The sequence below is a fragment of the Ruditapes philippinarum genome, unplaced genomic scaffold, assembly GCF_026571515.1.
Source record: "Ruditapes philippinarum isolate M1 unplaced genomic scaffold, ASM2657151v2 ctg770_1_1_1_1, whole genome shotgun sequence".
In the NCBI taxonomy this organism is placed as follows: Eukaryota; Metazoa; Mollusca; class Bivalvia; order Venerida; family Veneridae; genus Ruditapes; species Ruditapes philippinarum.
The window spans coordinates 644555-659725 of record NW_026859620.1 but is presented as its reverse complement, the minus strand read 5'-3'; the positions used below and the strand labels follow the sequence as shown (position 1 = coordinate 659725).

The following is a 15171-nucleotide window of genomic DNA, read 5'->3' as shown; positions in this document are numbered from 1 at the left end:
CAACATTCCTATAAAGTTTAATGACTCTAGGTCAAATACTTTTGAGCTTCGTGCGACACAAAAGAGAACGGACGGACGGAAGGACGGAGGGACAAGGGTAAATCTAAATGTCCCTCCCCCCTAAAGTGGGGACACAATAATGAGATAATACAAAATTCTGGATCTGTTCACATATCTATATTATAAATTAAACTTAAAAGTGTTCAATTAAAATATTCTTATAATATTTATTTTATATCATACTAAGTTCAGTATTTTTGTATCTCTCTCGAAGATCTTCTAGTGTTCCATAAGTTGGAAGATTTTTGTCTTCTAAATATTCAATTAATTCATTCATTTCTAATGTGTTCGCTGCTTGATAAGGCTGTCCGTCAAGAAGTAGTTCCTACAAAGGTATATGTTGAAATAAAGTGATTATATAATTCAATTTTGTACCGAAAGATATCATATGAAAAATGATAAAATTAAATAATTAAAATAATTGTGTGTAAAGAAAACAATCTTCAGAAAACTACAAGAATGCTTAAAAATTGGATTAAAATAATAGTCTAATTCTTGAATTGGCAGGGAGGATTTGTTATGAAAAAAAATGTTTTGTTTGTGGGTTTTTCATTGTAAATAATTACATGTGAAAATGACTAGCGTTTTCAAAATCTTAATGTCAAATCTGATAAATAAATATAATATTGATTTCTCTAAAAAGTAAATACATGTATCTAAAACAGACTGCTAATGTTTAATATCAGCTGAAACTTCTTATTTAGTGCAGTACATTTTAAAAAATGATATTACAAAATTCTCTTAGTATATATTCATAATACCATGCATTTTATTATCAGTTCTAATACTGCTACGTTCATTTTCCAATTGTGAAATTGAGCGATTTGTTTTTGGAGAAAAAAAAGAAATTATGGAATTCGGTAAAGTTATTCTGTTAAACTTTGCTTACATCTGGAATACCAAGAGCGTCAAGAAATGCCTCAATAAGTTCATCTGCTGCAACCTCCGCCAACTTTTCACCACCTTCAACCAAGCTCTTTTTGGCGTCTTCGTACATTTCTGAAAAATCCGCTGCAGACGAAAAAAAAACTGAATGTATTATTATGTTATACATTTCCAATTTTATTGATTTCAAATGTCAAACTAAAACTATTATTCTTTTATCTTTATTTATAATTGTTTGTTCATATTTCATACCTTTGCAAAATTCTTTCTGAAAGGTTTCAGTTTACACAGTTCAATTGATTGTATGATCATATTTCATATACTAGGTGCCAACTTATTTTAATGGTGTATATACAAAACAAGTAATAAAAATTTGCATTTACTTCATAATACGCACTTGAAAATGGTTAAATGCAATGGTACGTATATTATATACGCATGTATCAAATTTTTTCCTACTCCTTTCAGGGTACATTCAACGAATTCATAGTACAAGTAAACCACGTGCATCAAAATAGAAAACGGAAGTGCATTGCGGACGATGTCACTATTATAAATTACGGTTTTCAATTTCTGGACAGGTTTGACAGAAATGAAAACCGGGCACTCTGTCGGAATCGTGATCGAATACTAGAATCGGTACCCGTTGCCATCCCTGAAACAAAGTCGTTGTTCTGCAATCAAGTTCAACTAAAATTATGATAGATTAATAAAATAAATATTTACGCTGTTCAAATGTAATTGTTCCATTGGCGTTTAATTTCGGGAAATGAAATACAGCTTCTTTCAGTAGATCAATTTCTATTACACAGTCGTCTAAGTCAACAGGATCACAAAGTCCAACTGCTAATGATATCTTCAATCCTTTTACATTGGCGAAAATCTTGTACCTATGCAACGTAAGGGAGAAATTTAATGACAAACGTGATGGAAAAAAATTAATAGCTATTTTTGTTACAATTGCAACGAAAATATCCAATACAATATCTTTTATAAAGAAAAAATTTAATAACACCATGAAAATACAAGAAAATGTGAAAAATGTGTATATGTAATTAAACCATATCTGCCCGATTGTCAGAATATCCACACTTTTTCCTAGTGTGTTGTTAGTACGAAATGAAAAACACCGGTTACAATAATTAAATTTCAAAAGAAGGGTACATGCATACAGTTAGAATGTTATGTTTCCGAACAAACAAGAAAATTGGTGTAATTTCACAATATAAAAAAGAAGATTTAAATATTCATTTTGAATATTAATAGCAAATGTCACAGGTGAGAAAAATGTGCAGCCTGACCGGGACTTGAACCCGGGACAGTCGGAATACCGTACCGCGGCTCTACCGACTGAGCTATCCGGCCGCTTACACATCTTCTCCCCTAAATAATGCACAGTTCTGAACAGTGAAATACTCCTCTGCTATATTGAAATTCGTCCTCGAATTTCACAGAGTTACAGTGCAATGTAAATTAAACTCTGAGCTTTATCAGTCACGGTCCCCCGTTGGGCGCCAAATGTCACAGGTGAGAAAAATGAGCAGCCTGACCGTGTCTCGAACCCGGGACCGTCGGAATATCGTACCGCGGCTCTACCGACTGAGCTATCCGGCCGCTTACACATCTTCTCCCATAAATAGTGAACAGTTCTGAACCGTGACATTGATTATATATCTAATATTCCAACATGATCCGTCACTGTGCCACTATATTCGAAGAAGGAAATAACCGGTGTAATTCTGCGAATAAACACTGGCATTTCTTTTTACATGTACTCCCTCCTTTAAAATGAATTAACAAAGGCACCAAAAGAAATAAATGTTTTGATATTTTCCATTTCCTTTTTTGTTTTCTTGTTATAGAATGCTAAACTAACATCACAGACAGTAACAGGACATGTTTTGTATTTTATTTTAATGATGCAACTGCCATGGCAACGGAAATGTTCTCCGTTTGAAAAAAATAGCGTTAGTAACCTCTCTTATTTCGTATTGTTAAAATCGAAATAATACAGTCTCTATGTCCAGCGTGGTCAATTTCTAATGATCAAAACTACAAACCGGTGTCAAATAACCGATAAACACCATTAGGACCTATATCATTTTTTGATTAATAAAATGAGCATTGTTTACAACTAGAACAGTGTCCAAAGGACACGGATGTCCCCACTGTGCAGATGTGCTCGTAAACAAGAGCATGCATATCTGTATATAAGATTTTTATGTGGGACTTTTTATTAAAATCTGCCAAAATTTCTATATGGTATATATTGAAAAAATCAACAAAGGGCCATTATTCTGTTACATTTGGTCGCAGCAAAAATTCCTTCCTTTACTTCAATCTACACATTAAGGTTGATAATCCCTAGAAGTTTAAGCAAAATCTGCCATCCGGTTTAAGAGGAGTTGCGTTCACAAAATTTCTATATGGTATATAGTGAAAAAATCAACAAAGGGTCATATTCTGTTAAATTTGGTCGCAGCAAAAATTTCTTCCTTTACTACCATCTACACATTAAGGTTGTTCATCCCTGGAAGTTTAAGCAAAATCTGCCATCCGGTTAAGAGGAGTTGCTTTCACAAAATGTCTACATAGTATATCGTGAAAAAATCAACAAAGGGCCATAATTCTGTTAAATTTGGTCGCAGCGAAAATTCCTTCCTTTACTACCATCTACACATTAACGTTGTACATCCCTTTAAGCAAAATCTGCCATCCGGCTTAAGAGGAGTTGCGTTCACAAGATTTCGGGACGTTCCAACATTTTGGGTTTAGGGGCTAATTTCTTTGTTATTTTCTTTGTTTTCTTAAGGGCTATTAGCCCATAAACCCTTTGATCACGGAATGAACCTATTGTTCTCTTTTGTTCTCTTTACTGTTATATAGCCCTCAACCCAAAATGTTTGCTCGGACAGATAGACGTACGGACGGACGGACAAGTGCAACGCTATATGCTCCCCACTTTGTGGGGGCATAAAAAGGTTTTTAATTTAAACGTACTCGGAACTGTTCTTAAATACATTGCACAGTAATAAATGTCTTACCTAATAATGATTTCATGACCGTCCAAAAAGTCAAACTTTATGTTTGTTTGCAAAACATCGTCGATTTCTGTAAATCAATCAGACGAAAAATGTAATGTTTATTAAAATATAATTCCCCCTTTAATTGCAGAATATACAGACGAACCCCATTTTTTATGAAATTTTTATATTTTTATTGCTTAGAATCTATACCAGAGCTGTTGTAATAATGACTCAAAAACAGCTCATGTTGTGTTTACGAAATAAAATTTATGAATGAAATGTTCACGACCAATATGGCGTCATCGAATTGACATGTTCTTTTGACTGTTGTGACTTTGTGATATCATTCCCTACACAAAATTTTAACTGTCATTTTATATGTCACAAATATTTCAATCGTAGAAAATGATATCAAACATGAATTACTATATTTCTAATCTGAGACAAGCATACATTTCGTTAATAAATCAAGAGTAAATGGAGATATAACTTTAACGGTTTTTATCAACACAGCTTTATTTCTTAGCCAGCATTTTTTGTTCGTTTGTAGAAACAATGTTTGTGTAACTGGATCATCCTAATTGACTCTTTTCACTAAAGACAATTTTAGTAAGGTTTTACCGCCTTGAAGACTGCTCGAGTTTAGAACATATTTCCATGAATCCAATCCAACAGAAAGCGCTAGGGGGTCTGGATCTAGTCTTATATAAGCTCGGAATGTTTTCTGTAGTAAATCAAAAGCTTCCAGTGTAAGACAACACTCCAAACCCAAACATTTCTCATCCAGTGTGCAGTATAACGTTTTACTTGTTGGAAGTGAGAATGATATAGAAGGACATGCTGAAAACGAAAATAAAATATTATCTTTTATTGTCCTTTAGTCTTGTGAATAATTTTATTTCAATTTACGTTAAATATAACTGAACCAGATAAAAAATGAAAACTCTTTTATCTTAGTTGCTCGCTGACAAGTATTAATGGTTCTATAATTTTCGTTGATGAAAATATTTGTGAAAACTAAAATAACTTGCATAATGCAATTTGCTTTCTTTGTCATGATCAAGAAGTTTTGGGGGTTTTTTTCTTAATATTTGTACAATGCAAAATACTTCAAGGTTTATATCATACTATGTTCAACTTTCAGCAGCTCTTTTATCATTTCATCTCTGTTGCCCTTTGCTTCTTTTCCTCTGTTAAGTAATTTATTTTCTAAATCCTCATCTGACATATAGTATGGGCTACCGCACGTTTCTTGGTCGATCGCGCCCTTGAAATTGATTATATGAAGTTCAAAACATTACAAGGACAATTTCAGATTTGATACAAGATTTGTTGTAAGAAGAAATATATATCAATATTTAGCCTGAAAGTTGGACAATTATTTTTCAATTAGTGACAAGGAATCATAGTACAATTATAATAATATACAATGCTGTAAAGTAATTAAGGTTCGTCAAATCGTAGTTGTAGACTGTTTCATCGCATTTACACATACTGGTGCTCTTTTACTAAAACCATCCACATTCTTTTCTATTAAATACAAAGTATTCGATATATCAATCAACTATTGTTGTTTACTTTAATGATGTAAATGGTTGAACCAAACTAAGATAACCATTCAATTTGGATTCCAAAATTATTTTGTGAGTATCACAATCAACTTTGCAAACATATACATAAATGAAACTCTGTGATTACTATTTTGATTGCTGTGTTGAAATAGTTATACATGATTAATAATATTATAATAGATACAAAAAGGGAAACATTATTGCATAATTTCGAAAATAAATAAAACAATTATATTTCTAGATTGTTTCACACACACACACACACCAACACACACACGCACGCACGCACGCACACACGCAAAAAGAAGCTTAGAAGAGACGTAAACCTTGACTGTTTTTACAAGCTGTGCCATTTTCTGTGTTGAGTCGTCAAGTCCGAGATCATATAAAAACTGTATAATGTGTCCCATTTTGATTCGACGGATAGAAAACTGTTTTAGAAACCCCTTTATATTGTTTACAAGCGTTTCTAAGGATGCAGCTGAAAAATATAATGTACACTTGAAAATATATTTAAACAATCCTTAACAAAATATTCTTTGTTAGAAATGGAACATTACGCTAGTACAGACCCGTTTAATGGGGGAGTTATCTACAATGGGTACTTTTTCGTAAGTATATATTGATAAAAACAATAACAATAAATTATCTGGATAATTTGTAAAATATTTCAAGTTAAAATGTTTATTTAAGTAATGAATATGATGAATAATAACATTCTGTTCCTGAACAATTTATTTTCTGTTAAAAATAGGTTATATCAGATCATATATCTTACACTTTAGCTGTGCGTTGTTTGGCATTATACTTAATTTATACCATCCGCATCATTATTTATGGTATTGCAGACTTATTAAAGGTCAAGTCACTTTATATATAAAATTTTTAAATAAAGCTTACCAACAACTTTTGAATTTATAAATCAATATCAAAAGGATTAAAGTAAGAAATATTCCATTAGATAAGAGTGAACTTTTCAAAGAAAAAGAATGATTACAAATTCGTTACTTTTAAGAAGTAAATGAAAACAAAATCCGTAAACAGATAAACGGTTCGATTAGATTTGGTAAGGTGGCTGCTGGCAGCATTTTACAGATTAGTATTATAGGCAAGGAAATTAAAAAGGAAAATACTCAAGGTAATTAATACACACGGTAATTAAAAAGGAAAACATACGGATGGACTTTAGCTGGCTGTTATTGACAAATTTGTTGTAGTTTAAGTGTGACCGCGCATTTAGATTTGCTTGCATATACGCTAACAATAAAAATTGGCCATATCTTAGTATTAACTAGAGACAAAACTGTTTGTTTAAATGAAACTCTATGGACTTATTCTTAATTCACTTGTCAGCATTGCGTTCTTCAAAGAAATATCATTTACATTTCCGGAAAGCAATAATAGCATTCCAATAGAAAACATGAAACACGAATAACTTACTAAGTGTTTTTAGAACATCTCGTTTACGTCGACGTTTAGAAAGTTGGCCAAACATTCCATCAGGGTCGTCTGGAATATTAATTACAATTTGTCACCCCTTAATATGCATAGTATTCAATTTGAAAAGAGATAAAAATAAACTAAATATGGGACCTTTATTTTAAGAAGAACACTACTAAAGTTTAGATTCATATAACAATAACTTAATTATACACTGATTTGTTTGTTTAATTACATCGCATTTGTTTAATGGCGCACCTTTGTGTGTGTATTTTTTTCAGGCACAAACGGGCACCTGAGTAGAACCAGCAACATTTCGTAACCAACATGGTTAGTTGTCTCACATGAACGAGTCTAAAGACACTGGCGAGATTCGAACCTACAGCAGTGACGACAAGGGGTTTGGTGTTAACGACCTTAACCATTCGGCCACCGACGCCCCTTTTTGTTTCATTGATTAGCCATACATGTGGAAAAGAAACTTATGATTTTATACTCGTTAGATTTTTGCTTTTATTGTCTGTATACTTTTAATAGTGTCAACATCCTGGCCAGGGCTTTCATTTCCATCCATCGGATCTGTAGCTAGTGATTCATCAACTGGAACATCTTGGGATGTATCATCTTTCTTTCGTCCACTTGGCCCAACTATAACTCCATTCGCGACCGTTTCACCCTAAATGTATTAAATTTCTATTTCTTAAACTGGTAGTCTTAACTGCCATTTATACAAAATGTTGTAACGTTGTTCATGTTTTAATTTTGTTCAAGGGTTTATGTTATTTGACCCATGTTTTAAAATTTACGACACTATCATTTCAAAGTGATTTGTGACAGAAACTGACTTTATCAATCATGAGCAAACTAATATTTTCTATTATGTTTTAAAAACCTAAAAAGGAAATCGCAACATACCAAGAAATTCTGTATAGCAAATGGTATGTTTCTATTACTACCTTATAAACAACTTTATAATCATCACAGAGTTGTTCCCATTTGGGAGGTTCTATAAGTCTCTGGGGAATGTAATTGCTTGGATCAACAAATCCGCCTTCTCGTCGAATCGACAAATGAATATGATTGTCGCATGGAGATTTCGTTGTTGTCCCTATAGCAACTCCAGCAGCTACCTTTAAAATATAGAAACATATAACTGATAAAAAATACACGAACTGCAATTCAATCCACACATCAGCTACTTTATGAGTACTAATATAATTACATGTTATCATGTAATAATGCTTTAGACAAACATTCAATTCAAATAATCAAGTTCAACATAAAACGCGCAACTATTGTTCCAATAAATCGACCAGGTAAATAGTTTCAAAAACATCTGTAATGTCAGAAATGTAACATTTCACATCCTAAACGTTTTGATTTTAATGATTATATAATAGATGTAAAGATGTGTGTAAATTATTCTAAATCCCTTAAATACTTTATTTAGAACTGAAACTAGACTGATTTCAAATATTTTCCATAAAATAGGGCAACAGTGCTCATAAAATAGTACCCTTTTTTCAATGTAAGCTGGGTCATCAGGGTGCAAGATATCCTCCTCGGGTTGTACATTTGTTATAATTAGTTCTGATCCTGGAGGCAGCTCACCACATTCTAGCATAATGATTTCATTTGGTTTGCCAGAGCGTATCACCTTACCAGAAAACGGTGCAATTACCTGTTTTATAAATTTGTAAAACTTTACTCATATATCAGAAGGCACTGTAATTTTTGAAAACAAGTTGTTCAACACCGTTCTTATCGTTTTCATACTTGAATCATTCAATATCTGACCTGTCCTAGCATATTTGGAACTTTATATGCAATTTCCATCCACAACACCCGCTTCCACATCTTTATTTAGGTAAATTCTAAATCACAGTTCTTTATTTTCAGCATAATTTATTATTTAATAAATAAGACAATATCAATCGAAACTTCCAACTCAATTAATCCTATTTTATTCAATAGCTATATGATATATGATAGTTAAAACAAAGGCGTGAGGTGTTTTTCATGTGGGTTTGAGTACTCTATGTATTTGTAAAATGAATTAGAAATTATAAACAAAAATAACTAGAAGGGTTTTTGTCACAAAAACATATGTCTCCCAAAACTGTATGTTTACTCATGTGAAGTTTCATTAAAATCCAACCAGTAATTTGACCTGTGAAGGCCGGTCAAGATTTTCCTATTTTTAGCTATTGCAGCCATTTTGTGCAGCGAAGTGGAACGTGTCGGTGATATGTACAACTAGGGATGGTACTGATCACTCCTGTACAGTTTGGTTGAAATCGCAACTGTAGTTGGACATGTGAAAGCCACACAAGATTTTGTCTACTTTTAGCTGTGGCAGTCATTTTGTGCAGCGAAGCAGAACGTGCCGGTGACGTGCACAACTAGGGATAGTACTGATCACTACTGTAAAGTTTGGTAGAAACGCAACCAGTAGTTTGACCTGTGAAGGCCGGACAAGCTTAATGCGGACGGACAGAAAACCGGACGGACGGACGGCGAAGGCAAAAACAATATGTCTCCAAAAAAATTTGGGAGACATAATTTCCATAACATTATAAAGCAATATCAGCTTGAACAAGCTGTTAAAATTTATAATATACATTACATGATCGCCAGTGCTGTTTAAAATATCTATTCCGTCGTTTTCGTATTCAGTATGCCCATTTCCGAGTTCTGATGGATAAAATCCCTCACCAGTACACGTGTTGCCGCTTACACGTTTATTGCGTGGGAAATCTTTGTGAAACTTTGGTCCAAATATACGATCTACGAGCGATCTTGCAAACTCGTAACTGAATTAAGAATATGTTAACCCAACGTCAAAATCGTAAAAAGTAAAAAGTTAAAAGGTTAAAAGCGTAAGATTTTGGTATAACATCAAATGTCAATGATTTGAATAAAGTTTTTAATATTACATTATTGTTACTTTATTGCTAAGTTTGTCATTCAACTAATAAATGTGTCCATAGGACACGGGTGCTCCTACACTCAACTGTTTTGTCTTATGACTCTAGGTCAAATATTTTTGGGATACATGTGCCACAGGCGAACCCCAGGGTGCATAATCACAAATGCTGCCCAACACTTTTGTAAACTTTCAGGCCTACAGGTCCTATACTTTTTGAGCTATGCATGAACAAGTTGAAAATTGCAAATTTATACTAAGTCAAGGGCAATAATTTTAACTAAACATTAAAAAATCCACATGCAAAATCCCAGGTGCATAGCTTCACAGTGATGTTGATCATTATTCCTGTAAAGTTGGTTGATTCTAACTAAAGCACTCAAGGAACAAATACCACAACATAATGAAACAGTTTTTACTAAGTCAAGGGCAATAACTCTACAACTATTCGATATATTCCCAAGCTAAACCCAAAATGCACAACTTCAAATACTGACCAACATTCCTGTTAAGTTTCATGACTCTAGGCTAAATACATTATGAGCTATGCATGGCACAAATTGACATTGCAAATTTTCACTAAGTCAAGGACAATAATAACAAAACATATAAATTCACAAGCGAAACCCCAGGTGCACAACTACAAATGCTGATCAACATTCCTGCAAAGTTTCATGACCCTACGTCAAATACTTTTTGAGCTACGTGCAAATTTTTTCTAAGCCAAGGGCAATAATCCACAAGCAAACCCCAGGTGCACAACTTAACATGCTGATCAACATTCCTGTAAAGATTCATAACTCTTGGTCAAAAACTTTTGGAATTACGTACAACACAAGTTGAAAATTGTAAATCTTTACTAAGTCAAGGGCAATAACTCTAAAAAAGGTAAATATATTCACACAAAACAAAAATAACCAGGTGCACAACTACACATGCTGATCAACATTCCTATAAAGTTTCATGACCCTAGGTCAAATACTTATTGAGCTACATGCGACACAAATTGAAAATTGACAATTTCTACTAAGTCAAGGGCAATAACTCAAACAAAACAGAATAAATTCACCAGCAATACTCCAGGTGCACTACTTCACATCCTGAGCAACATTCCTGTAATGTTTCATGACTCTAGGTAAAATAGAGTTACAAATTGAAAATTGCAAAATTTTACTAAATCAAGGACAATAACTTGAAAACTACTAAATAAATCGACACAAAAATACGCAGGTGCACAACTAATCATGCTGATCAACATTCCTGTAATGTTGTTTGACTCTAGGTTAAATTCTTTTTGAGCTACGTGCGACACAAAATGAGAACGGTCGGACGGATGGACGGACGAACAAGGGTAAATCTTAATGCCCCCCCCCACCTAAAGTGAGGGCACAAAAATTCATGCAGGCTGAAGTGTTTTTATTGCTATCTATGCTTTATATCTGATATTCTTAATATTTAAGCCAAAATCAAGAATTATGGAGTATTCAAGCTAACGTAGACTTTATCAAACTCCTTCATTTAAGTACTTCTTACTTTTACAAGATATTTGGCTCGACATACCCTTTCTTTAACAATTCATAAGCCTCCTTTAGATCTTTGAAAGTGTCAAAGAGAATTCTAAAATTGTTCAGGTAACCTCCTCCTATATTCCTCATTGCGTCAAGAGAGTCCATCAGATTTTGTATTTCCTTTTGAACCTCTGTTCGTATCATCTCTTTAATTTGATGCTGTGAATATAATATCATTTACATACCATTGCATAATGAAAAGAACCTTTTTATCAAGCACAGTTATGATAATTCTAGAACAAATTAGGAAATCCATCGAGAGAAAAAAATAAAATGATTTTAAATTCAAGCTAACATTATACATGAAATTCAGCCAAAACAAGACAAGTATCTGATGTTAACATAGAGAAACAAGATCGTGTTTGTTAAACACAAATGCCCCAGGCTCAGATTCTTGTCAGTAACAATATTTCAAAAAAATGTTTACACATTCACTCAGTTATGGACAGAAAAAGTGCCCAAAAAATGTAAACACAGTTGTATAATTTGACAGAGTCATGGCGTTTTGTAATTATGAAAAATATATAAATTGGCACATCATCGCTCTGACTTGTGATGAAGTTGAGAAATTCAAGACCTTACCTTGAACCCAGTGACCCCAAACTCACCTTAAATGACCAACTTTGGTATGTACTTGATAACATGGGACATTGGTAAAACAATACAAAAGCTGTATAAAAGTGTAAAAAATCTACTGTGAAGTGACAATGACCTTGTGACTCCCAGCACTGAACTATACAAAGTATGTTCCTTCCAAATATGAAAACATTAGTCTAAAAATAAAGGTTGTATAAGCCATGTGTAAATATTTATTTTTGGCACGCTTGACCTTGACGCACTGACCTCTCACTTTATTCAAAGGAAGAAGACTATGCCTGATATCTTTCTACCAAAACTATGAAAGTCCATAAATAAAGGCAAGAGATTAAAATAATTGTTTAGCACAGGTGACCTTGATCTAACTGACCCCTAACTCAATCCAAAGGATGCAGGCTATCATTCTTTCAAATATGAAAACCATCAGTCAAAAATAAAGACTGTTTCAGCAAATGTGTAGAAATCTATTATTGGCATCCTTGACCTTGACCAACTGACCCCTAACTCATTCGAAAGGAATAATACCATACACGATATCTTCCTACTAAGCATAAAAGACGCCTGTAAAAGTGTTAAAATATATTCTAGACATTGGGATACTTGACCTTTACCCAAACGCCCCTTAACTAAAGCCACAGGAAGAGGACCATCCTAGGCATGTTTGTAGTAAACTTGAAAGACTCCTACTTTAAGTAGACTTTGTGTGCAAAAATGTCAAATTTATTTTTTACACCAGCGACCTTGACCTTGACCCTTGAGACCCCACACACCACAAAAATTAGAGGACCAATAAAAGAAAACATCTTCCAAATACGAAAGATATCATTAAAAAAATAAGTAATTAGGAGAAATTTAAGGTAAATCCAACTTGCTGGAATAGGTTGACCATACAAGGTCCTTTTTTCAAAAAGTTAAAAAGAGAACTAATTGGAGGAAATGGATGGCACAGTTATATAACTTTGCAAAATCATGTACTTTAATAAGTAAGTGTGGGAATTATGAAGTCATTTGTATAAATTGAACTAAGATGTATCCAACTTGCCGGTTAAGGTTAACCATTCTTCATTTTCAAAGTGCTGAAAAGGCAATAACTTGGTATAAATGGAAGCCGTAGTTATGCAACTTGCCCAGATAATGTACTTTGTATTGATTAGTAAGTGTGTATAGTATGAGGCCATAGGTACGGGTAGAACTGAAGAAAAAAACAAACTTGCCGTTTTAGTTTTACCTCGTACGGACAGGCGGACGGTTTAATTACTATTGCCCGGAGGACATAAAAAGAAGAATTCCTACAGAACGTCACAAACGGTTATTTGATCTAGAGATAACTCCTTACAATTGTTATCTTTCCCTTCGTGAATTTTTTTGCGACATCATGCTCAACTGTTTCCCGAAGCCAATCTCCACCTTTCTCTTTGATTGCAGTAGCAGCGTCCTTAAACAGGTCAAAAAGATTCTCAACATCCTCTGTCAGATCACTCCAATATGGCCCAATCCCTTCAATATTTCATACAGATATCGTACAATATTTTAGTAACAACAATTATATCAATGTTATATGTTTCTGTTTCTTAGTTTTTCTTTTCAATTATGAACAATATCTTTTTATTTAGTTGACACCGTGTATATCCAGTAACGCAGAAATGTGCAAATAACGCTGGAATTGTGCAAAAATAACACTGAAGTGCGCAAATGAGTGGCTACAACGAGCACCGCAATAATAACAAAATAGACCAATATTTTTATTGTTTACCAAATTGGAAGAAATGAGTTAGCACATACGGTTGCTGATACATTATGCTTTAAACCTCATCAAAACTATTTCCATGAAAATGTTTATTTTTCAAGATCATTCGCGAAAATGACGACCTGACTAGCGTATTGATGCCGATTTTTAGTCTCGTTGATATTTTTAATACAATAACGTACATTACTTTAAGATCTTTTATATTCGGTGTACCTGAGACATTTTCCAATCTACTCGTTTCATATAATACGTCATTTAGCAGATAAAATGTAATTGAGACCATTTTTACGAGGTAACGCCGACTTCGTGAATGAAGCAATAAAGCAACGGCGGTTATCTCATTAAAAGTCACTAAATCCATTTTACCAGCTTCCTTCTATTGTTATACGACACTTGTAATTTGACAAATGTCTTAGGTTTACAGAATATGAAAAAAATAAAGTTTGTAATGTTTTAAATTTACAAATTTATTTGACAAAACACAAAACTCACATTCAAAACATTAATCAGGTTGTCTTTCTCACGATTGATCTAAAAAAGTAAATATATTACTAACAAAAATTGTAATTTGGTTCGTTTACTTACTGTGTTATTCGTTTTGGCGATAGCGTTGCACAGATTTGGCGTTACTTTACGTTTATTGCACATTCCAGCGTTACTGGATATTCACAGTGGTTGACTTTAGGCAAATAACAATAACAAGATAATTTGAAATGTCTTACTGTCCAATGGGAAAATATAGACTTTTCTATTCATACAATTTCAAACTTTATGCTTAAAATCATATTCTCTTCAATGTATTATAATAAAAAATGTTATTTGATCTAAAGTTACCTTCAGTGATGAATGTATGGTTCGTAATTTCGTTCTTTGTGTCATTCAGTAAGTTTATATTTGTATAAATACTGAAGAATAAAACAATTTCAAATTGTTATTTTATTTCGCATCGTCTCACACCACCATATGATTCAATAAAAAAACGTCAATGCGTGCATTAATTCAGTAAACACTTATCAGTTAACAAGGTAATAAACATTATAGTCAAATCAATCAATATTTCTGTAATTCAGAAAGCAATTATAAGGCTTATACTATTTTACTTAAATTGGTAAATTGCATCCGGTCCAGATAGAAAATAACGCCAATCATTATTTTAAATCAAATTAGGGAACTATTTGCATATGGGCGCAAATTCTCAAAAATGTTTAAATTCACAAAAATACTCGTATGGCAACATTTTCTTTTTAGATACATGTACTTAAAAAAACAATTGCAACTAATACTTTATTTCCAGCAAACTGGAGTCATTCATTCTGAACTATAGTGCTTGAGAATGCAAATGATTTTTTAG

At 33.1% G+C, this 15171-nt stretch overlaps 1 protein-coding gene across 1 annotated transcript in view; it reads right to left on the bottom strand.

Annotated features, from left to right (window-relative positions):
- The window catches only part of LOC132757273 (uncharacterized), a 167263-nt gene that overhangs the window by 126145 nt on the left and 25947 nt on the right, over positions 1–15171 (bottom strand). The window contains exons 21-35 of the mRNA XM_060748524.1: positions 14655–14725; positions 13410–13570; positions 11469–11635; positions 9609–9795; positions 8499–8663; positions 7939–8112; positions 7511–7658; positions 6983–7051; positions 5869–6023; positions 5100–5238; positions 4593–4811; positions 3990–4056; positions 1672–1835; positions 950–1071; positions 244–385 (exon numbers count right to left, since the gene is read on the bottom strand). Of these exons, the coding sequence (XP_060604507.1) occupies positions 244–385; positions 950–1071; positions 1672–1835; positions 3990–4056; positions 4593–4811; positions 5100–5238; positions 5869–6023; positions 6983–7051; positions 7511–7658; positions 7939–8112; positions 8499–8663; positions 9609–9795; positions 11469–11635; positions 13410–13570; positions 14655–14725 (2150 nt within the window). The remainder of the gene's footprint in view (positions 1–243; positions 386–949; positions 1072–1671; positions 1836–3989; positions 4057–4592; positions 4812–5099; positions 5239–5868; positions 6024–6982; positions 7052–7510; positions 7659–7938; positions 8113–8498; positions 8664–9608; positions 9796–11468; positions 11636–13409; positions 13571–14654; positions 14726–15171) is intronic.